This window comes from Engystomops pustulosus, chromosome 7 (genome assembly GCF_040894005.1).
Source record: "Engystomops pustulosus chromosome 7, aEngPut4.maternal, whole genome shotgun sequence".
Lineage (NCBI taxonomy): Eukaryota > Metazoa > Chordata > Amphibia > Anura > Leptodactylidae > Engystomops > Engystomops pustulosus.
Window position 1 is genome coordinate 24229243 of NC_092417.1, and position 22755 is coordinate 24251997.

Genomic DNA, 22755 nt, shown 5'->3' on the forward strand with positions numbered 1-22755 from the left:
ATAAAAAAAACACAACACAATATGCCCCTGGATCTACTTCTGTAAGTAGATTCTAGGTGGGAGGTTTCCTTTAAAGGAAATGTGTCATGGTTGGTTAATCCACATTTACCAACGTTTCGTCCAAGAGGGTAAATAGCAATAGGAATGGGCTCCTGGGGTATAAGTATCGCCATAACAACATGACCCATGGGGAGGATGCAGAGTTGTGTGTATGGAGACTTGCTCTTCCTATGTTTCCTTTCTTATGTCATGAGATATAAGCCTGGATGAGGTTCCTGTAAAGGAAGGCTACACTCACTCATACGACCCATGTAAGGCCATCTTGTAATTGTTTCCTGGATTTCGGTACAATTGAGGCTTGTTCTAGGAAGACGCAAATAGAGATTGGAACAAGCTGGGTCAACAATGACCGCCTCAATACTCGAGACTTATTAATGGTGCAACAATTAGCATTAGTAGGCCTTAAAGAAGAGGAATGAGACTAGAGAATGTGTAATACGGCAGATGTAGAACAACCGTGTTATTGAAATGTTTTGGGTTTAGGCCTAGTACCAAGGATGTAGTTTAGGTGATCTTCTGATTTTCACCCTTTCCCCTCGTTGAGGGATATGGACCTCCAGTTTGCCATCTCTGGAGTAGTATCTCAGTGGTGGCTGACATGTATGGGATCCAAAACATTACTGTGTAGCACTGAAGGGACAACCTGTGGATAAGCTGAGGTCAGGACATGTGGTTAACGTTACAACAAGGCAGGGTAAGCAGAACAGGTTCACGTCGGTAAAGAGACCAAGGTCAAGAAATGGACTGATCCAGAAGTAATATACAGAAAGTCAAGAACTAGTGGAACTAGTGATGAGGGGACCCGAACCGCAATGTTCGGTCTGTGCCAAAATATTTGATGTTGGAGCTCACCTAACAAAGAAGTTCGTCAACCAGCTCTTATCACCCATTGCTATTACCCACACCGATCGCGGTTGTTAAAACTACAAATGCCACGAGAAAGCTGCCATTTTTCCTAGGATAATTGCTCCCCATTGCCTTGTCATTGCCTAGGATCATCATTCCCCAGCTTTGCCAGCGACATTTAAAGGGTTGGGTTCAGGTACTCAACCAAACCTTTGTTCAAGCTTAGGCTAAACTGGCAGAAACCTCAACCTGATTGGGTCCGCTCATCACTACTAGGAACCATTTGCTCAGGCACATTCCTGACGGATGAGGTGCCTTAAGAATATGGTTGCTAGGGATTGGCTGACAATATTGCATGGTGTTTAAGAAGGAGTTACAATTTCCAAAGCCTATGGTTAATAGATACTACAGAAAGCAATGGAGAGGACGGATACCTTCCACCAGAAACACAGACACTCTTGTATCTGGTATTGCAGCTGAATCCCATAGAAGATAAAAGGACATAGGGGCACATTTACTTACCCGTCCCGTCGTGATCCCCGCTGTGCGTTGTCCGACGAGGATTTGGGTCTGCCGCGTTTCACTAAGATTGTGCGTCCAATTTCCTGCATGTGTTGCTTCCCCGCTCAGGTCCGCCGGAGTTCACCTTCCTCTTCCCGGTGCTGTAAGTGCTTGATGTTGCGACACAATTTCGTTTTTAAATTTCGCGGTTTGTCCGAATCAGTCGGGTTGTCCAATGTCACGCACCCCCTGATTTGTGTTGCATGCAAGCCGGCGCTAATGCCCCACAATCCGATCGGGTGCGCCAAAAACCCGGGGCAATTCGGCGCAAAAAGGAAATATTTGGGAAACCCGACAGAATCATGGTCTGCGGAACCTTAGTAATTGTGCCTCATTGTGTTGACATCAGCGATGCTTTAAATATTGGGGGTCATTTACTAAGGGCTCGATTCGCGTTTTCCCGACGTGTTACCCGAATATTTCTGATTTGTGCCGATTTTCCCTGTATTGCCCCGGGGTTTTGGCGCACGCGTGGCCGAGCGAAAAAACCAGACGGATTCGGAAAAACCGCCGCATTTAAAACAATAAAAGTGTCGCTTGGGACGCACTTACCTTCACTTGGTCCGGCTTGGTGAACTTGAGATGCTTTTCAGCGCAGCAGCGCCACCTGGTGGACGGCGGAGGAACTGCCTTGATGAATCCCGGCCGGACCCGAATCCACCGCAGAGAACGCGCTGCTGGATCGCGAACGGACCGGGTAAGTAAATCTGCCCCACTATTTTTGGGACTGTCGTATCATACAAGTGAGTGGAATGGCGTCTATCACGTGTATTATAGGAGTGACAAGACAGATAACACATCATTCTCAGATCCTTCTGGATTTTTCTATGGAGATAAGAAAACTCAAGACATATTCTGAAGCTCCTGATATCTGCATTCCTCTTGTCAGGTCTGGATTTCCTACTCAAGGCCTTGGGTCTGAATAGAGATGATTGACAACATGTCAGAGACTTGACGGCAGGGTACTCATCGCTGTGTATGCCCTGAGAGCCACCTTTTGCAAAGGAAAGGCTTTCATGTCACCATATGTTAACAATTAGAGAATTCCTGAGCAAGGAGAACACATAGGCTGCGGGGAAGTACAAGGTCCCCTCGTTAATGCAGGACAATGAAGCAGAAACATCTCTCAGAACATCTATTCATGTATTGTATATAAAGTGCCTCTGTTGGGAACTAATAATAGATACTGAAATACCCTGCAGCGCCTCCGCAGGAAAATTGAAGTATTACACATCTGCTCACATCAATGGGTTGTCTGTGTAAGGCCTCTTGTACACAAACTCATATCCACTCACACAGTTTGTGGACGGATATCAGTGGCGTCTGGCGCGGTACGGTGGCCACACATGTGTGTCACCTAACCGTACCGACCATGTCGAAAAAAGAGCATGCTTTCTCTTTTCCCGTGTTTACACCTGGGGCCATGCCTCTCTATGGTGAGCACTCAACACACCATCTTCTCCTGCCGAACCTGTGTTATGCCCAGGTCCCGGCCCAGTGATAGCACAAGTTCATGTGAAAGAAACCTAAGGCAGAAGAGGACAGGTCCTCCAGAGAGAGAGAGACACTCTTTGTAACCACTCTCTACTCTCTTTAGGACCTGGACTGCAGTACCAGACACGACCAAAGGACATGAGTAGTGCTGTTTCTGTATTAGTAGGACTTCTCCTTTATTTATAGAAGAGTCTTAACAAAGAAAACTTTTACTAAAGGCATCTACCACCCTTATCATCTCTGCGATATGGAAACTGTGATGTGAAGAGAAGTCGTGTAAGCAATGGTCCACTTTAGAGAAAACATATAGCAAGTTGATGAATACTTGTTTAAGTGATCTTTTACAGTGCCCAGGATTAGGCCTGCATAAAATCACCATTGGACAAACACGAGCAAAATGGTCGACATTTGTGGATATATATTTATCATGCTCAGTAATTTCCATCAGGGCCGTAGACTGTGACCATTGGTGTGCTCGTAACCGCTGATCCAGTTAAGCTTCTCCTTGGCATAGACACATCGGGGCAGATTTACTTACCCGGTCCGTTCGCGATCCAGTGGTGCGTTCTCTGCGCTGGATTCGGGTCTGTCCGGGATTCATCAAGGTCGTTCCTCCACCGTCCACCAGGTGGCGCTGCTGCGCTGAAAAGCATCTGAACGCGCTGGAGTTCACCGGGCCGGACCAAGTGAAGGTAAGCGCGTCCCAAGCGACACATTTCTTTTTTTAAATGCGGCGGTTTTTCCGAATCCGTCGGGTTTTCGCTCGGCCATGCCCCCTCCCCACCCCCCCCCCCCCCCCCCGATTTTTTTAATCTTTTGAAATAAAAAATGTTCCATCACAGGATGATATATACTTTTATATAGATTTACAGAGATTCTATGCCCCAAGGTCTCACGCGTCTTCCCTATTGTGTCATCTGCCCTTGAGGTCTGCGCCAGGACTGATCAATGAGGAGATAATTACATTATTCCCTGCAACAAGTGCCCCCTACAGAGGAGCCGCCACTCACCTCATTTCCTAGTCAGGTCCATCTTCTTGCCATCATTGGTTTACCTCATATATAGAGCAGGAACATGTGTGATAGGTGCTGGCCGGTTCTCATGAAATCAGTGGGTTCTGGTGACTTTCCTACAGTCTGATCATTGTCACTGATACCATCACATGTCTTTTCTATCATTGCATTATTAAGTTCTTTTCTTTTTTTCTTTGCCTTTAACATATTATGAAATTAAAATATTAAAATTGAGAAAGAGATAGAAGAAAGATAGATAGATAGATAGATAGATAGGAGATAGATAGATAGATAGATAGATAGATAGATAGGAGATAGATAGATATGAGATAGATAGATAGATAGATAGATAGATAGATAGATAGATAGATAGATAGATAGATAGGAGATAGATAGATAGATAGATAGATAGATAGATATGAGATAGATAAATAGATAGATGATAGATAGATAGATAGATATGAGATAGATAGATAGATAGATAGATAGATAGATAGATAGATAGATATGAGATAGATAGATATGAGATAGATAGATAGATAGGAGATAGATAGATAGATAGATATGAGATAGATAGATATGAGATAGATAGATAGATAGGAGATAGATAGATAGATATGAGATAGATAGATAGATAGATAGATAGATAGATAGATAGATAGATAGGAGATAGATAGATAGATAGATAGATAGATAGATAGGAGATAGATAGATAGATAGATAGATAGATAGATAGATAGATAGATAGATATGGGATATTTTGGATATTTAGTGATATCACATTTTGCCCCTGATCTGGGGTCTCCTATAGATCTGTGGGTGATGTAACCTCGGGGGGCGCCGGGAGTCTCCTATTATTCATCACAGGGAGATGCCATTATTTTCTAATTCATCTTGAACAAGTCATTGCAGCGACAGACAAAGGCCCCGGCATGAAATGAGCAGGATGGAGGCTGCCTGTGGGGGCTGCATGTGGGGGCCGCAGGACACTTAAGCTCCCCGGGGAGGCTCCGCATAGGATTTATGTTATGTACTTAAGGTCTTAACACGAGCAGGACGTGTAAAGATCTCTTAATGAATTTCTTCTTTGTCCCCACGTCTTTATGCAGATGTATAGAGGATGGCAGGGTCACCAGTAATGGATCCTTGTAGTATAGACATGCTGCTTTACTGTATAGATATCGTCACATTACTTGTAGTATTTTATACATCTTCACTCTATAAAAAAAGTAATTTTCTTTTTCATTTTTACCTAAAATTAACAATTTATAGAATTTTTCACCTTTCATAACCTCAACTCCCTTAGCAAAAAAAAACCTGATTATAAAATGATGAGATCCCTAGAGATGAGACTGTAAACAGCTGGTGTGTAATTTCCCTGCAGCACCCCCACAGGAGAACTCAAGTATTACACCATACCCATTCATATTGATCTATTGACTATGCAATGTCAGACAGGACCGGTCCTCCACATCAGCAGATTCTTCTTCTATCCAATAGATGAGATCATAAATGTAGACCCCTATTATGTATGCTCAGAATTTACTAAAATAGTATTTTTTTTAATGTTTAACCCCTTAATGACCGCCCTATCGTGAATCTACGGCGGTCATTAAGGGTACTTCTTCTGACGCGACGCCTTTCTACGGCGCCGCGTCAGGAGAAGATTTCGGGACATCGGGTCAGTATATTGCTGGTGTCGGGCTGTGATATCACAGCCCAGACCCGGCACTAACAACCGGGATTGGAAAAACTCAGATCCCGGGAGTTCAAGCATGACCGCAGCATGCAAGTGTGTCCCCCGTGGATCGGACCCCCCGGTGTGCTTACCGGGGGGATCCGATCCCTCCTGCCGCTGCCCCCGGCGAGTGACCCGGGGCTGTCGGCTCCTCTTCTCGCCAGGTTCTGCCTTCCTGGCAGGACCCGGCTGTAAGTAACTGAGCATGCGCGGCATGCTCAGTTACTTACACTATACAAGTGTAAGTGTATTGCAGTGTAGAGGCTTGAATAAGTGATCGGATGATCGCTTGTTCAAGCCAAAAGGTGGAAAATAAGTGAAAGTAAAAAAAAAAAGATTAAATCATTTTATAATAATAATTAAATAAATAAATTAAATAAAGTCCCATAATCTCCCCAGTTACACATATAATGCAAATACAGTATATAAAACACAAAAACACACGAAAAATGTACATATTTGGTATCACCGCGTCCGTATTAATCTGTACAATAAATCTAAATCAATATTGAATCCGCTCGGTGAACGACGAAAAAAAAAACTACGAAAAACTTCCCGTAATATACAATTTTTCATCACAAAAAATGTTCTAAAAAGTGATCAAAAAAGTTACGTTCCCTAATATGATACGACTGAATAGAACAACTCTTTTCACAAAAAATAAGCCCTCAACCAGATCTGACAACAGAAAAATACAAAAGTTATGGCCCTAAAAAGTTGTCAATAGTAAAAACAATGTGATTTTCTCCAATATTGGTTTTGCTCAGTAAAATTGAGCAAAGATAAGAAAAATGATATAAATGAGAAATCACCGCAATCGTAATGAACCAGAGAATAAAGATAAAATATTATTTTTACGTTACGGTGAGCGGGGGGAAAAAATGCTAAAAATCCAAAATAAAAATTGATGATTTTGTTTGTGTCACCCTTGAAAAAGTTAATAAAATCTCATGAATAAGCTATAGACCCCCAAAATGAAATATCTATACATCTCTATATCTATGTATCTCACCACGCAAATAATAAGCCCTCATATGTTCGCATTACCAAAAAAAATAAAAATGTATAGGTCGTACAATGTGACAATACAAATCTGCAGTGAATTGCGCCTCCATTCATTCTATGCTCGGCCGTGCGCCCGTACAGAAGTTTACCACCACATATGGGGTATCAGTACACTCGGGAGGAATTGGGCATCAAGCGTTGCAGTGCGTTTCATCATTTTATTCATTATAAAACTGTCAGTTTTGGCCTAAATGAATGTATTTTCCCAAAAATACTAAAGTTTCTAAATTGCAGGTCCATACTGTTTTAACCCATGTGAAACACTTAAAGGGTTAATAGACTTAATAGAAGTTGTTTTACATACGTTGAGGGGTAAACTTTCTATAGTGGGGTAATTTATGGGGTTTTACTATTATTTAGGCCTTTCAAAGTCACTTGGAAGCTGAGTTGTCCCTCAAAATGTGAGTTTTAGCAATTTTCATGAAAATAAGAAAAATCGCACCTAAAGTTCTGCGCCTCATAACATCGTAGAAAAATGACCGTAAGCATAAAATATCATCCCAACATAAAGCAGATATTCTGTAAATGTTAATTATCAAACTTTTGGGGTAGTTTTATTTCCTGTCTGGAAAGCAGAACATTTCAAACTTGGAAAATGAAGAATTTTTAGAAACTTTTGCCAAATTTTCACTTTTTTCCAGAACGAAAAGCAAAACGTATCACTTAAATTTAGAACTAACATGAAGTACAGTGTGTCACGAGAAAACATTCTCAAAATCACCCGGATATGTTAAAGTGTTCCGAAGTTATAACCAATTATCATGAGACATGTCAGATTTGAAAAATCGAGTCTGGTCATTGAGCTGAAAACTAGTGTCGGTGATAAGGGGTTAAATGGGAAGAGATCCTGTAGTCACAGAGCACTCAGAGATTGACTATATAACAAAAATATCTACTGTTTCAATAAAAAATATGCTGTCTTCAATTTCCCCTAAGAAGGAATTGAATTTGCTTCAAAATTTACTAAAAATATTTGACATTCACTTACATAGGAGCCGACCGGCAGTTATGTGGTCAGCTGATTAAGAGGGGTCCGGATTGTCTGAAGTCCATCAATCAGATGTTGACCTGTCCTAAGGGTAGGTTATCAAATAAAAGCTGAAGAACCCCTTTAACCCATTAATGCCAAGGCTCTTTTTTATTTTTTCGTTTTCCATTTTTCACTCCCCACCTTCAAAAAGCTGTAACTTTTTTATTTTTCCACATAAAGCTGTGTGAGGGCTTGTTTTTTTGTGTAACAAATTTCACTTCATAGTGATGGTATTTAATATTCCATATCATGTACTGGGAAGCTGCAAAAATATTCCAAATGCAGTGAAATTGGAAGAAAAACACATTTGCGCCGTTTTCTTGTGGGCTTCGATTTTATGGCTTTCACTGTGCGCCCCAAATGACATTTCTACTTTATTCTTTGGGTCGATGCCATCACAGGGATAACACATTCGTATAGGTTTTATAATGTTTTCATACTTTACAAAAATTAAAACCTCCTGTACAAAAAAAAATATTTTGCCATCTTCTGGCGCTAATAATTTTTTCATACTTCGGTGTACCACTTGGAACAGCAATTGGTTGCCGTGACAGCCTCGGGTCCACCGAAGACCCAAGATTGTCTGGTTTTTAACCTATTCATTACAATGTGCAATTTGGAGGAAAATCCCCATATACTACCATACTGTAGTATGACAGTAGATGGTAGGATCAATCAGACAACCTAGGGTTAAAGTACCCTAGGGGGTCTGAAATATAGTAAAAAATTATATATATATATAAAAAAGTTTTTAAAAAATTATATTATAGAAACCAAAAAATTCAAATCACCCCCCTTTCCCTAGAACTGATATAAATATAAATAAAAATCATAAACACATTAGGTATCGCCACTTCCCAAAATGTATCAAAATATAATAATATCTTTTCACAGCATTTAACCCCGTAACGGAAAAATAGTGTCATTTTGAAAAATATAAAAGAATTCTATAAAAAGTGAACAAAAGGCCACATAGTCCTAAAATAGAAGTGTTGAAAACATCATCAAAAGTCGCAAAAATGACACCACCCACAGCTCTGTACCCTGAAATATGAAAAAGTTATTAGCGGCAGAAGATGGCAAAGTGAATAATTTTTTCCCGCTTCCCAGTACACGGCATGGATTATCAAATACCGTCTCTATGAAGTGCAATTTGTTACGCAAAAAAAACAAGCTCTTAACATGGAAGAATAAAAATGTTATAGATTTTTGAAGATGGGGATTAAAAAATGGAAAGGTAAAAATAAAAAAGGGCCTCGCAGTTAAGGGCTTAACCCCTTACCCATGTGTGACGTAGTAGTACATCTTGGTGAAGATCGTCGCTCCCTGTGACAATTTAAGGCCTTTTGCAAAACGGTCAAAAAAATTAGAATTTTTGGCAGAATAACCAATATTATATTTTGATAGATCAGACATTTTGCAAGCGGCGATACCTAACATGTTCATGATTTTTACAGTTTATTATATTTATATTAGTTCTAGGGAAAGGGGGGTGATAATAATTTTTAGCGTTTTTTAATTTCATTTTTTTTTACTATTTTTCAGACCCCCTAAGGTACTTTAACCCTAGGCTATCTGATTGACCCTACCATTTACTGCCATTCTACAGTATAGCAGTATAAGGGGATTTTTCACCTCATTTGTTACAATGTGCAAATCACACATTGTAATAAATTGGTTAAATTGATACAGCTTTGGGTCTTTATATGACCCGGGGCTGTCATGGTAACTGATAAGTGGAAGAAGAAAAACAGGTCTGTACTGCGCTGCTTGATATACCCAACTTTTCATTCTTAATATGATTAAATAAATTCCAACGCGTTTCGGGGGCGCACCGCTCCCTTCATCAGGTCCTATATCAAAAGCTCTACAATTTAACATAAGTAACAGATTGCCGCTCCTCTATAAAGTCACGATGAGCGTAGACCTAAGCCAGTGTGGCGGTGCCGCAGCTTTGCCGGTGGCGATCGAGGGGTCAACCGTGACACCGATCACGTGTTTTGCCGGTAGGTGTTTGCTTCCTATTAACCCCACACGTCGGTTCATTTGAAATTTTGTCTTATTCTGGATGGATTTACGACATACGGGATCATGGCCAGATTATTGGGATGGCTCCAGGGCCACACCACTTACTCCTAAAGGGACTGTCTGGGAGTTATGCACAGCAGCCAGGGCCAGATTATCATTGGCGCTCTTGGAGAACCAGTACCGGGTACCATTCTGGGGCAACAACAGCTCCAATTATGAGCCAGTTTCGGTATGTAATCACATACTTGCGCATCTATAGGATTATGCAGCCATCACCGGCAGAGGGGTATAATACACACCCCTACAGTCCGGCCTCTTTAAGATGCAGAAGCACAGTGATGGCATCACACACCTGCTTCTTCCACATGAAGATGCGAGGACACCAGAGAAGACGTGGGAGGTGAGTAGATTTAGTTATTTTGTTTCTGCTCCATTGGGGCTAAAAAAAAGAACCTGTCACCAAATTTTTCACATACATAACTAGTGACAGGTTCCCATAGAGCCCTATTAACTAACTGACACCCTTTGTTTAGCTAAAAATTGTTTACCTTACGTCCCCATAAATCAACTTTATGTAATAGTCCCTGGCATCCAAGGGGGCGTGTCCTGCTCGGCTGGCCCCTCCCAACTACTTCTCCCCATGTCACAGGCCTCTTCTGAGTTTTCCGCCCTTCATGTCATGTGACCAGGATGATGTCATCTACGGTCCTGATTACAAACTGATTTTTTTACATTGCAGCCATGGAAAGGACCCATTTAGGGATCAGGGCAATGCATTTTAATCAAAGTTTTTAATGAAGTATTTATGTTGGGTGAGTTAATTTTAATAGTAGAGTCTCTTCAAGTATGAAGTGGGGACCCTGCATATTACATGAATGTTAACTGTGTACCCTGTCTGGGCTATATTCAGTGGGGGCTTCCACCAGATTTTGCACCCAGGGGCCCCCACCAAACTTAATCCGACCCCCTGGGGAATATAGATATTAGGGAGCGTATTCACATCATAGTCTAAGACTAAGAGGAATGTACCATACACTGAATTCATCCAGAATAGTGATCACATAATTGTCCATCTGACACTGCTTTATTAATCAGATTTTTGGAAAAACACAACAGGTTTAAGATTTACACTGAAAAGGACCAATAATGAAATCCCCTTCGGCCCTGTCATATTTTAAAGCCCTCCAGTTAATTACATTACCAACCTTTCCTTTCTTCTTATAATAATCCTTCACCTCACGAGGTTTCAACACTCTGTCCCACACGTGGACATCTGTCACTTCCCCCACATCTAACATTGGTTTACCACCAAGGAAAATTTGTCCTGGTCCAATAAAAATCCTAGGATCAAGGTACTGAATTCCTCGTTTTTCAAACTCTTTATTCTCCCTTATCTCTCCATTGACCCAAAGCACTAGCTTGGCACTAGAAGAATCCCAACTCAGACAGATGCTTCTCCTTGGCCTAATGTCATCATTGGGAAAATTAATGTCCACTCTTCGTCCTTCGATCCAGATCAGCCCAGTGTTGGCATCAGAACCTCCACCAAGGATGACATAGAAGTAGTCATAGTGTAGAGCGCTCAACACGCTGAACATGACGCTCTCCGTCATATTAGTGCAAGACGTCAGGCAGACGGTGAACTTGGAAAGTTTGTCTCCTCTCCCTTCATAGGTGAGTTCTGCAGGGAAGCTGAAGTTCTTGGAGAAGATGAATGACTTGCAAGCCATATCTGTATTGGAAATAAATTAATCACTGAGGTTAATACAAGACATGACATGTCAGTGCTAAGACAGAAGACAACTTCACCAAGGATCTTGTTGAGTCTATGGGCTTATAAGTTCGGAGGAAGAGAAAGTTGCTATATTGCTTGACCTCTGTCAACTTTCTCCAAGTTACCATCTTCTTAAATTGTTTATGTAACAATCTCCAATTGTTCCTATGACTACTACATCTACTACTATGACTAGATGTTTGGTCTAGCATCTAACATTATGTAGAAATTCCCATTGGCCCGACAATGGATACATAGGGGCACATTTACTAAGGGTACGCGGAACGCATTTCTGTCGGGATTCCCCTATTTTTCCGTTTTGTGCTGCATTTAACTGGGGTTTTGGCACTCATGATCGGATTTTGACGTATCAGCGCTGGCTTTCATGCGACACAAATCGGGGGGGCGTCAGACAATCCAACGCGTGGGATTAGGACAATGTGTGGGATTTAACATCTCAAATTGTGTCGCCAGACATGCACTCACATACACAGGGAAGAAGAAGGTGAACTCCGGCGGACCTCAGCGGAAAAGCGACACATGCAGGATCTAGGGAGCACGATCTTGGTGAATCACGCCGGACTTCATCTTCATCTTCATCTTCATCTTCGGATCGGAGATCGTGACAGGACCGGGTAAGTAAATGTGCCCCAAAGTATTAGTATTATACATAGTATTAGACCATAACAATACAAATATGTGCACAAATACCATAAAAAATAAAAGGGAAAGTGAGACATCTTAAGTAGAGATGAGAGGACACAATGGGGGTCATTTACTAAGGGCCCGATTCGCGTTTTCCCGACGTGTTATCCGAATATTTCCAATTTGCGCCAATTTCCCCTGAATTGCCCCGGGATTTTGGCGCACGCGATCGGATTGTGGCGCATCGGCGCTGGCATGCACGTGACGGAAATCGGGGGGGCCAAACGAAAACCCAACGGATTCGGAAAAACTGCTGCATTTAAAACAAAAAATCTGTTGCGGAGCTTGCACTTACCTTCACTCAGCCTGGCTCGGTGAACTCCAGTGCGTTCCGATGCCTTTCAGCGCAGCAGCGCCACCTGGTGGACGGCGGAGGAACTACCTTAATAAATCCCGGCCGGACCCGAATCCACCGCAGAGAACGCGCCACTGGATCGCGAATGGACCGGGTAAGTAAATCGGGAGGTCGGGTCCTCTCTTCTCTAATCTTAAGGTGAGGCTCCCCATATCTCCTAAACAAGAAAGTGGAGGTATGAACCACCAAAAGTTGGACCGTTTCTTCATCCTTCTTCCTCTCTATGTACAGTCTTTACTTGACCATTACAGAACATAAATTGCAACCCACCTGTCTGACCCAAGATACCAGAAAAACTTGCAAAACCCAGTAGAACGATCATCACAGCGTCCATTGTCTGTGGATGTAAAATGATAATACGATTATCATTTATAACTGGTGGTTTCATTTACATTTCAATTATATTTCAAACTTTACTGAATAAAGCTTAACAATTCTGCAAATTAAACAAAATTTGGGGGAACGTTTTATCGAGAAAGCTTAAAATAAAAGCCATGTGTGTAGAAGGTGGTGCCCTCTCTAAATTTGTTTTAGTTGTAATATCCTACAGCTGGATAATCTGTGATCGATCAAGGATCACTGTGATTACTGAAGTAGTCTATTATAAAATGTACGAGCAATCAAGGTCTCATCTCCTTAGGAAAGGTAGGACCTCTTCCAGTGGAATTAAGTTGAACATGGAGCTCTTGAAGTCTCCATGTTCCTCATCATGACCCTAAACTTTGAGATCCTTGGGAGCATGAAGATATTGTGCTTTCCTCGCATATGTTGATATACCTTTACTAGCTCCAATTTGGGAAGAAAAACATTCACTAATAGAGATAATCCTAGGATGGAAGCACGGAGTACAGGGAGAAGCTTCCTGTTACCTAATACTCTATCGCTCCCCTCTAAAAACACCCATCACAGCTGTCATAATATCTCAAGGGGTCTTCAGGAACCAACATAGGTTCACAACCAGTTCTAGAATTCTCACGCTAATGTCTCTTCCGTGACCACATTGCCCAAGGCTTGTTTTGCTGTGTGGGTGCACAAAATATCAGAGCCACTACTGAGCTCACTATGACTTTCATGTTAATATTTTTTTAGAATCATCTATTAGCTACAATCTCTTAAGTCCCCGTGGTCTTTAATTTGCCAGATGTTAACCGTAAAACTATTCAGGACTTCAGTTGAAAACGTAATCTTTCGATCTCTTAGATCCCCAAAATGTGTCACACAGGTCCAACAGGGAACCAGCTAATGCTATGGTTGGCCCAGGCTCAGAGGCAATATCTGTTTTCTTACAGGGTCCCAAAGCTCAAGTAGAAAAGAACCATAAGTAGAATACATTTTTGATATGTCCTAGGTGGGCTGTTAGAATACTTTCCTCTGCTGAATCCAAGGAAAACCAGTCCACACTGTCTATAAACTATGACTCGAGGATAAAATAGGAACACCTTTAATGTAATGGTTGAGGTTTGCCAAAACTAGATTAGTGTATCGAGAAGGCTCTTTTAAGGTGACTAATGTTGAAGACCCTTCTCTGTGTTTGGTATACACAACTTTGATGCTTGATGTTACTCCTTCACCACTTAAAGGGCTTTCTATGGAGCACCTACACTCATCACATCAATGTGCTGCACCACAAAACTTTAGAAAACGGTAGAAGATGAGGTTCCAAAACACTTTTAACATGGAAACCATCACCTTTCGATTACTTAGACTCCTATGGAAAACAAAATAACTGCAGCCTGTTGGGAATACATAGGCCAACACTTGAAAACCCAACATCACACTAAGTCAGACACTAAAGGGATGGAGGGACCATGGAGGACATTGATTCTCACCACTGATAAAGGTAGGGCAATGATGAATCGGATATGATGTCTCTGTTACAAGAAAACAATGGGGCAGATTTACTTACCCGGTCCATTCGCGATCCAGTGGTGCGTTCTCTGCGGTGGATTCGGGTCTTCCGGCGATTTACTAAGGCAGTTCCTCCAACGTCCACCAGGTGGCGCTGCTGCGCTGAACTCCGCCGAGGTCCGCCGGAGTTCACGATCCATTGCTGGGTGAAGGTAAGCGTGTGTCCAGCGACACTTTTTTTTAAAAAATGTGGCGGTTTTTCCGAATCCGTCGGGCTTTCGTTCGGCCCACGCCCCCCGATTTCCGTCAAGTGCATGCCGGTGCCGATGCACCACAATCCGATCGCGTGCGTCAAAATCCAGGGGCAATTCAACAAAAATCGGCGCAAATCGGAAATATTCAGGTAACACGTCGGGAAAACGCGAATCGGGCCCTTAGTAAATGACCCCCAGTGGGTCTCATTTACTAATGGTTCCGCCCTGCACTTTAGTCGGACTGTGCACCTTTTTTGTTGGCTAAAACGGCTTTCACAGGTATTTAAGAAGTGCAGGATTGTGGTGCCCTCGAGCCTTTTGTGGCACAGCTGCGCTGGCCTCCATGCAACACATATTAGGGAGCGTGCCATTGGTCGGTCCGACTTATTCGGACTGAGCGCCGTATTTAACTTTTAGATTGTGTCGTGCGTCCTATGTTAAAGATGCATCACAAAAGAGATGGTGAACTCTGTCGGACCGGAGCGGGGAAGCGACACATTCAGGATATCGGGTGGAAGATGAAGCTGCTGCACCACAATGCAAGTTCTTTACTAGGCCACCCAACTATGATGAGTGGCTTATAGTAATGGTCTACATATATATATATATATATATATATATCTACAATCCTAATGGTCCCCTAAGACTACTCCACCCTTAGAGAACAGCAGCTTCTGAACAGAAGTCTGACAAAATCGCTAAACTTTATAGGCAGCCAAGCTTCCCCCAGCAAAAAGAAGGTCTAATTCCACAATGTTCTCATATTTTAAATTCCAGTGGCTTTAAATTCATACCTCAAAATATCTCCAAAGTGTGGAAAGAAGTTGCTCTGCTCGCCTGTATAGTCCGGATAGGAATGTGTAGCAGTGTGTGCTTCCCTCTATATGGGAATAAGGACTTGTATGAAGAAAGATCTTGAGATTATTTATTTTAGCTTTGATGTTTATTTTCCGGAGAATAGTCACACCTTCAGTAAAGTACATGCGGTGAATGAGAGAGAGCACAAACTTCTCCTATTATAAATCTGAATATATAGAAGAAAAATAGACACTATGGGGCTCATTTACTGAGGGTCCGCGGACTGCACTATCGTTGGATATTCTGACGATTTGCGCCGTATTCAACTGGGGATTTTGGCACACGCGATCAGATTTTGGTGCATCAGCGCCGGCTTTCATGTGACACAAATTGGGGCGGGTGGGCCTTCGAACGATCCAACTGATTAGGACTATGCACAGGATTTAACATTTAAATTGTGTCGCAAGCCAAGCACTTACATGCACCGGGAAGAAGAAGGTGAACTCCGTTGGAGCTGTGCGGGGAAGCGACACATGCAGGGTATCGGGCGCACGCTCGTAGTGAATCTTGGCAGAGTGCACTCTCATAGGGGAACCCACCTCGGGGATCGCGCAGGGATGGGTAAGAAAATCTGCCCCATGTGGTCCCATCTTCTCCCAAAACACAATATCCAAACACCTGAATGCTGACAATGCACACATCTATATTGATGTCCAATCTATAGAAGTGATGGATGTGACAAACCATTGAGAACTTGTTCATGTAAACTTAGGTCTTGGACAAAAAGGAGATTAAGCATGCATATACAGTAGTGTAAAACATGAATTACCATTTGCAGTAACAGTAGGTAATGGCAGCACTAGCACTTACCTTCGTCTACCAGATCTCTTCTCTACTTGGTGCCCGCAGCAGCAGCTGGCTTCTAAAATCAGTAGCATCTAAAGATCCTTCATTCTAATCAGCCCACAACCCAGGGTTGTAGGAGCCTGAGAAAGGTACTCCCATTATCTTATTGCTTATGCTCCCATAACCTTATTGCTCAAGCACCTATAACCTTATTGCTCAGGCACCCATAATCTTATTGCTCAGGCACCTCCAACCAGTGTTATGGGAGCATGAGTAATAAGGTTATAGGTGCCAGGACAATTAGGTTTGGAGAGCCTTCTCAGCCGCACATAACTATTGCTCAGGCACCTATAACCTTATTGCTTGGACAGTTTTAACCTTTTTGCTAAGGCTCCATAACCTTTTAGCTAAGGCTCCCATAACCTTTTTGCTGAGGCTCCTATAACCTTATTGCTCAAGCTCTCATAGCCTTATTGCTAAGGCACCTATAACCTTATTGCTCAGGCACCTATAACCTTATTGCTCAGACTCCAAAAACCTTAATGCTCAGGCTCTCATAACCTTTTGCTCAGGCTCCACTAACATTATTGCTCAGGCTCCCAAAAAGTGTTGCTCAGGCTCCTATAAGGTTATTGCTCAAGCACCTTAACCTTTTTTGCTAAGGCACCTACAATCTTATTGCTCAGGCACCTACAACCTAATTGCTCAGGCACCTACAACCTTATTGCTCAGGCTCCCAAAACATTATTGCTTAGGCTCCCATAATGTTATAGCTCAGGCTACCATAACCTAATTGCCCTGGCACCTATAACCTTATTGCTCATGGGAGCCTGAGCAATAAGGTTGTAGGTGCCTGAGCAATTAGGTTGTAGGTGCCTGAGCAATAAGATTATAGGTGCCTTAGCAAAAAAGGTTAAGGTGCTTGAGCAATATGGTTTCTTGTTCACTACAGTATCAGCAGTGGTCTTGGTCCAATTTGTCTGTGTGATGATTTCTAACCTCTATCTGCAAACGATTCACCTGGATTTATGTTGATGTCCATGTTTGATGTCCATGTTTGCCCCATAGGCTGAATGACAACCAAATACTTTTTAAAAATATGACAATGGGCCGATACTTAGGCTAGTAACCATTACAAAAATATCTCCATTGCTTAAAAAGTAAAGAAGGTATCATCAGTGGTGGTTCCGAGGAGATTTAACTTAAGGACATTAGCCTCATGTACTAAGCACCAGGGCTACAACAAAGTACTTTACTGGGATCAGGGTATTAGGATACAGGACTATGACAGTAGTTGCAATGTTTCCCTTTGTGTAGAAGTATCTAGCTTCCTCCTGATCTTTGGACTGATGAGGTAGAGTAATAATGGTGGGACATCAAGGAACTCATTGTCAAAATGAATCCAGATGAGAAGAGAAACTTTGTACTCATAACCCTCCTTTCACAGATGATTTGTAGATCTATATTGGATATTCTTTACTGTCCTATTACATTGGCTGTACATGTCCTTTCTCTCTCAGCTCTGTCACTATGTACACTTCTCATGTCCTCCTGCTCCTAAGTCTGGGCGCCTTCCAAAAGATTACATGACCCTCTACAAACAGTGTAACTTGAAACATATCATTGTTGATTCTGCTTTAGTACAAAATGAGCGAGAGAAGTAAATGTTATGTTTAATGTTGTGATAATGGATAACCCTTTGTTACTCTACTGATCCCTATCACATTTCAGATCCTCCACTTAATGATCTGAGTGCTGGTGGACACTCATGCTCAGTCACTCTCCCTAGAGCCAGGTCTCTGTATAGTAACCTCTGTCCACAGCAGCCAATAGAAATAACTTTTTGTCCTGCTTGTCAGGAAAGGAGCAGAGTCGCTGCAGTACAGCTGAGAAGACTTCTGCAAGAACATCAGTGAAATGTGACCATAAGAGATAGTAGGAAATGTTAGTTGGGTCCACATAAAAGATCGTTTGGTTAACGTTAGTTTATTAGGATGACGCGTTTTAGAGGTGAACTACGATCCCCTGGCTCCGTTCCGGTCACAATTCACTGGCACTCTCAACCCTGATCCCAACCAAACATGTCTCAGTTATGAGGAAAGATTAAAAGAACTTGATTTATTTAGTCCGGTAAAGAGACGACTACGAGGGGACATGATAAATTTATATAAATATATGCATGGTCCAAAAAAAATATGGTGGAAAGTTGTTCCAGATTAAAACAAATCAAAAGACAAGGGGGCACTGTCTCCGTCTGGAGAAAACAAGGTTTAATCACCAGAGGCGACAGGGATTTTTTACTATGAGAACTGTCAATCTGTGGAGTAGCCTGCCTCAGGCGCTGGTCACAGCAGGGACAGCAGAGAGCTTCAAGAAGGGTCTAGATTAGAAATGAGCGAGTATACTCGTCCGAGCTTGATGCTCGTTCGAGTATTAAGGTACTCGAAACGGCTCGTTGCTCGGACGAGTATTTCCCCTGCTGGAGATCGAGCATTTAATTAAAAAAACACAGTGAAGAACAATGAAGAATAGAATAAAAACAGTGAACACAGTGAACACAGGATCATTTAAATGAAAAACACAGTGAAGAACACAGTGAAGAATAGATTACAGATGTTCGGCACATCTGCTTACTTGTCGGGAGATACGCGCGGAACGGTGCGAACAAAATACTATGTGAAGAACAATATATATGTGTGAAGAACACATTGAAGAACACGGTGAGCAGGACGGAGACACCGGGGAGCAGCACAGAGACACCGGGGAGCAGCACAGAGACACCGGGGAGCAGCAGCACGGAGACACCGGGGAGCAGCAGCACAGAGACATCGGGGGAACAGCAGCACAGAGACATCGGGGGAACAGCAGCATAGAGACACCGGGGAGCAGCAGCACTGAGACATCGGGGGAACAGCAGCACAGAGACATCGGGGGAGCAGCAGCATAGAGACACCGGGGAGCAGCAGCACTGAGACATCGGGGGAACAGCAGCACGGAGACATCGGGGCAGGGGCAGCACGGAGACACTGGGGCAGCACGGAGACATCGGGCAGCACGGAGACACTGGGGCAGCACGGAGACATCGGGGCAGGGGCAGAATGGAGACACAGGGGCAGCACAGAGACACTGGGGCAGCACGGAGACATCGGGCAGCACGGAGACATCGGGCAGCACGGAGACATCGGGGCAGGGGCAGAACGGAGACACTGGGGCAGCACAGAGACATCGGGCAGCACGGAGACACTGGGGCAGCACGGAGACATCGGGGCAGGGGCAGAACGGAGACACTGGGGCAGCACGGAGACATCGGGCAGCACAGAGACATCGGGCAGGGGTAGAACGAAGAGAGTGGGGCAGCACAGAGACATCGGGCAGCACGGAGACATCGGGGCAGGGGCAGAACGGAGACACCGGGGCAGCACGGAGACCCTGGGGCAGCGCGGAGACATCGGGCAGCACGGAGACATCGAGCAGCACGGAGACATTGGGCAGGGGCAGAACGGAGACACTGGGGCAGCACAGAGACATCAGGCAGCACGGAGACATCCGGGCAGGGGCAGAACGGAGACATCGGGGCAGCACGGAGACACCGGGGAGCAGCAGTACGGAGACACCGGGGAGCAGCAGCACGGAGACACCGGGGAGCAGCAGCACGGAGACACCGGGGAGCAGCAGCACGGAGACACCGGGGAGCAGCAGCACGGAGACACCGGGGAGCAGCAGCACGGAGACACTGGGGAGCAGCAGCACGGAGACACTGGGGAGCAGCAGCACGGAGACACCGGGGAGCAGCAGCACGGATTCCGACAAATAAGCAGATGTGCCGAACATCTGCAATCTATTCTTCACTGTGTTTTTCACTGCGTTTTTCACTTAAATGATCCTGTGTTCACTGTTTTTATTCTATTCTTCACTGTTCTTCACATCTGCTAACTTGTCGGGAGATAATATACGCGCGGAACAGTGAAGAATAGATTGCAGATGTTTGCATACATCTGCTAACTTATCAGAAGACATTCTTTTTCAACTAAATAAAACATTTTATTCCCGAACCGTGGTCCCTTTGAAAAATGCTCGAGTCTCCCATTGACTTCGATGGGGCTCGTTATTCGAAACGAGCACTCGAGCATCTGGAAAAGTTTGTCTTGAATAACGAGCACTCGAGCATTTTAGTGCTCGCTCATCTCTAGCCTAGATGCCTTTTTACACCTAAATAACATTGATGGTTATGTTATATAGAATTGTTTCCCATAAATCTCTTCCTCATGCAATCCCTTCGCTTCCTTGGTTGAACTTGATGGACAAGTGTCTTTTTTCAACTGTATAAACTATGAAACTATGTTTCGACCGAGCACGTCTAGTCTGTCGACCGTTGGTCAGCTATTCCAAGGGATAATTTTTATGATGATCTAACAAGAATTACAAAGGTAACCACCCACCTGAGGTGCGGTGATGGTATAATATTACACGTTGGACTGCCCTAGAGGGCAATGTCTCGCTTTGTATTCCCTATTCTGCAAGAACAGAACTTTTTCCCTATATCAGTCCTAAATATATAATTTATAAAGATCTGTGAAAAAAACACATGCCATATGGATACAAATTAACCTAAAAAAGAGAACTTTAATGGTTAATTTTGTGCTTTTGGACGTCAAAATAGCTGTAGAAAATTCATATACCAACCATACGTTTCCGTCTCAGAACATCCAACTCAATTTGCCTAACGAGAGTGACAAGACAGGGGTCCAATATTCATCAATCACCGTGATCATCCATCCCCATTACCTCTACATTCAAACATGTGTAAGACAAGGGAAAGCTGCATGATTTTACTATTTTAAAATACTGATATAAACATGGAAAAGTGCAAACATCAACACAACATTTCATAAAAATATTCTTTATTTCAAATCTGAAGAACTTTTGTGATTTCACACAGGATCCACAGGCCGTAGCAAGAGATCAAACCTGACAAATAGCATTTTCGGAGAGTCCGTCATTCCCACCACTGGTAAGATATATGGGAAAGATACAAATCTGAGACTTTATTAAGGTATATACCTATATGTTTTTAGCCAGTTAGAAAACACTTGGCTAAAAACATTGCCCTTTATATATTTGGATATAGCTGGCTTCAACATATTATTAACTTTGTAACTATAAATTTGTGGTCTCCTGGTTGGGTATTGGGGTATATGCATGTATTATCGGAAACACCAATGCTATATTTGTATTTTTCTATTTTGTGTATTTTTTATATTAATTACCAATGAAGGTATTGTATTTTACAACTATGCACACTTCCTTTTTTTGGGTTTGGTTCCTTAGAGTGGGTTAAGTTTAGAGGGGGCTCTGGATTGTGAGCCTAGCCCTTGTGAAACCAATTATGCTTGCATTTGGTTTCCCACTTGTATTTGTCTACCCATACTTATAATTCCCAAGCGTTCTGTACTCCTACTCACTCCCCTCTCCTCCTCACATTGTGGCCCCTCTCTTCCTCTGCTCTCCCTTGTGTCCCTTGTCAATCCTCTTTTAATGTATGGGACCAGTAGGAGGCGGGACAAAGTGGGGCAGCCAGGGACAATGCGGGGAGGTGCTCTATAAAGAGGTCATTGTACAGGGAAGGGGAGGAGATAAGCTGTGACATCATCTATTGTCAGTAGTGATGTAATGATGGGTCAGTGTTATCTATATAGAGGACATTGTACAGGGAGGGGGAGGAGATAAGCTGTGACATCATCTATTGTCAGTAGTGATGTAATGATGGGTCAGTGTTATCTATATAGAGGACATTGTACAGAGAGGGGGAGGAGATAAGCTGTGACATCATCTATTGTCAGTAGAGATGTAATGATGGGTCAGTGTTATCTATATAGAGGTCATTGTACAGGGAGGAGGAGGAGGAGATAAGCTGTGACATCATCTATTGTCAGTAGTGATGTAATGATGGGTCAGTGTTATCTATATAGAGGACATTGTACAGGGAGGGGGAGGAGATAAGCTGTGACATCATCTATTGTCAGTAGTGATGTAATGATGGGTCAGTGTTATCTATATAGAGGACATTGTACAGGGAGGAGGAGATAAGCTGTGACATCATCTATTGTCAGTAGTGATGTAATGACAATCTATGGGAGAGGATGTACCAGAAACCTAATTTCAACAGGGATAAAAATAAAGGCTTTGCTCCGTTCTAATTGGACATGCTTATGACAAGTTCCCTTTAAGGTCAGGGACCACACATAGCTCTCCTGCAGTATATTACTGAAAGGCTGAGATTATACACTCACCGGCCACTTTATTAGGTGCACCTGTCCAACTGTCCAATTAACACTTCATT

General features: G+C 43.0%; 1 protein-coding gene across 1 annotated transcript; it reads right to left on the bottom strand.

Moving 5' to 3' along the window:
* Positions 1 to 10900: 10900 nt before the first annotated feature.
* LOC140068706 (C-reactive protein-like) lies at positions 10901 to 15636 on the bottom strand. The gene is made up of 4 exons (XM_072114100.1): positions 15566 to 15636; positions 12940 to 13006; positions 12096 to 12215; positions 10901 to 11567 (listed from the first exon to the last, which is right to left on the bottom strand). The coding sequence occupies exons 2-4, from the start codon at positions 13001 to 13003 to the stop codon at positions 10954 to 10956; spliced, it is 798 nt and encodes a 265-aa protein (XP_071970201.1). The 5' UTR covers positions 13004 to 13006; positions 15566 to 15636; the 3' UTR covers positions 10901 to 10953.
* Between the last annotated feature and the right edge of the window lie 7119 nt (positions 15637 to 22755).

What these genes read in the sequence shown, in the direction of transcription:
- LOC140068706 (XM_072114100.1), bottom strand. Translation starts at nt 13,003, where the DNA reads ATGGACGCTGTGATGATCGTTCTACTGGGTTTTGCAAGTTTTTCTGGT. An exon ending in TGGTATCTTGGGTCAGACAG is followed by an intron (nt 12,216 to 12,939) that starts GTGGGTTGCAAT and finishes TCCGATCCGAAG; the next exon opens with ATGAAGATGAAGATGAAGAT. An exon ending in CCTTCTTCTTCCCTGTGTAT is followed by an intron (nt 11,568 to 12,095) that starts GTGAGTGCATGT and finishes TTTCCAATACAG; the next exon opens with ATATGGCTTGCAAGTCATTC.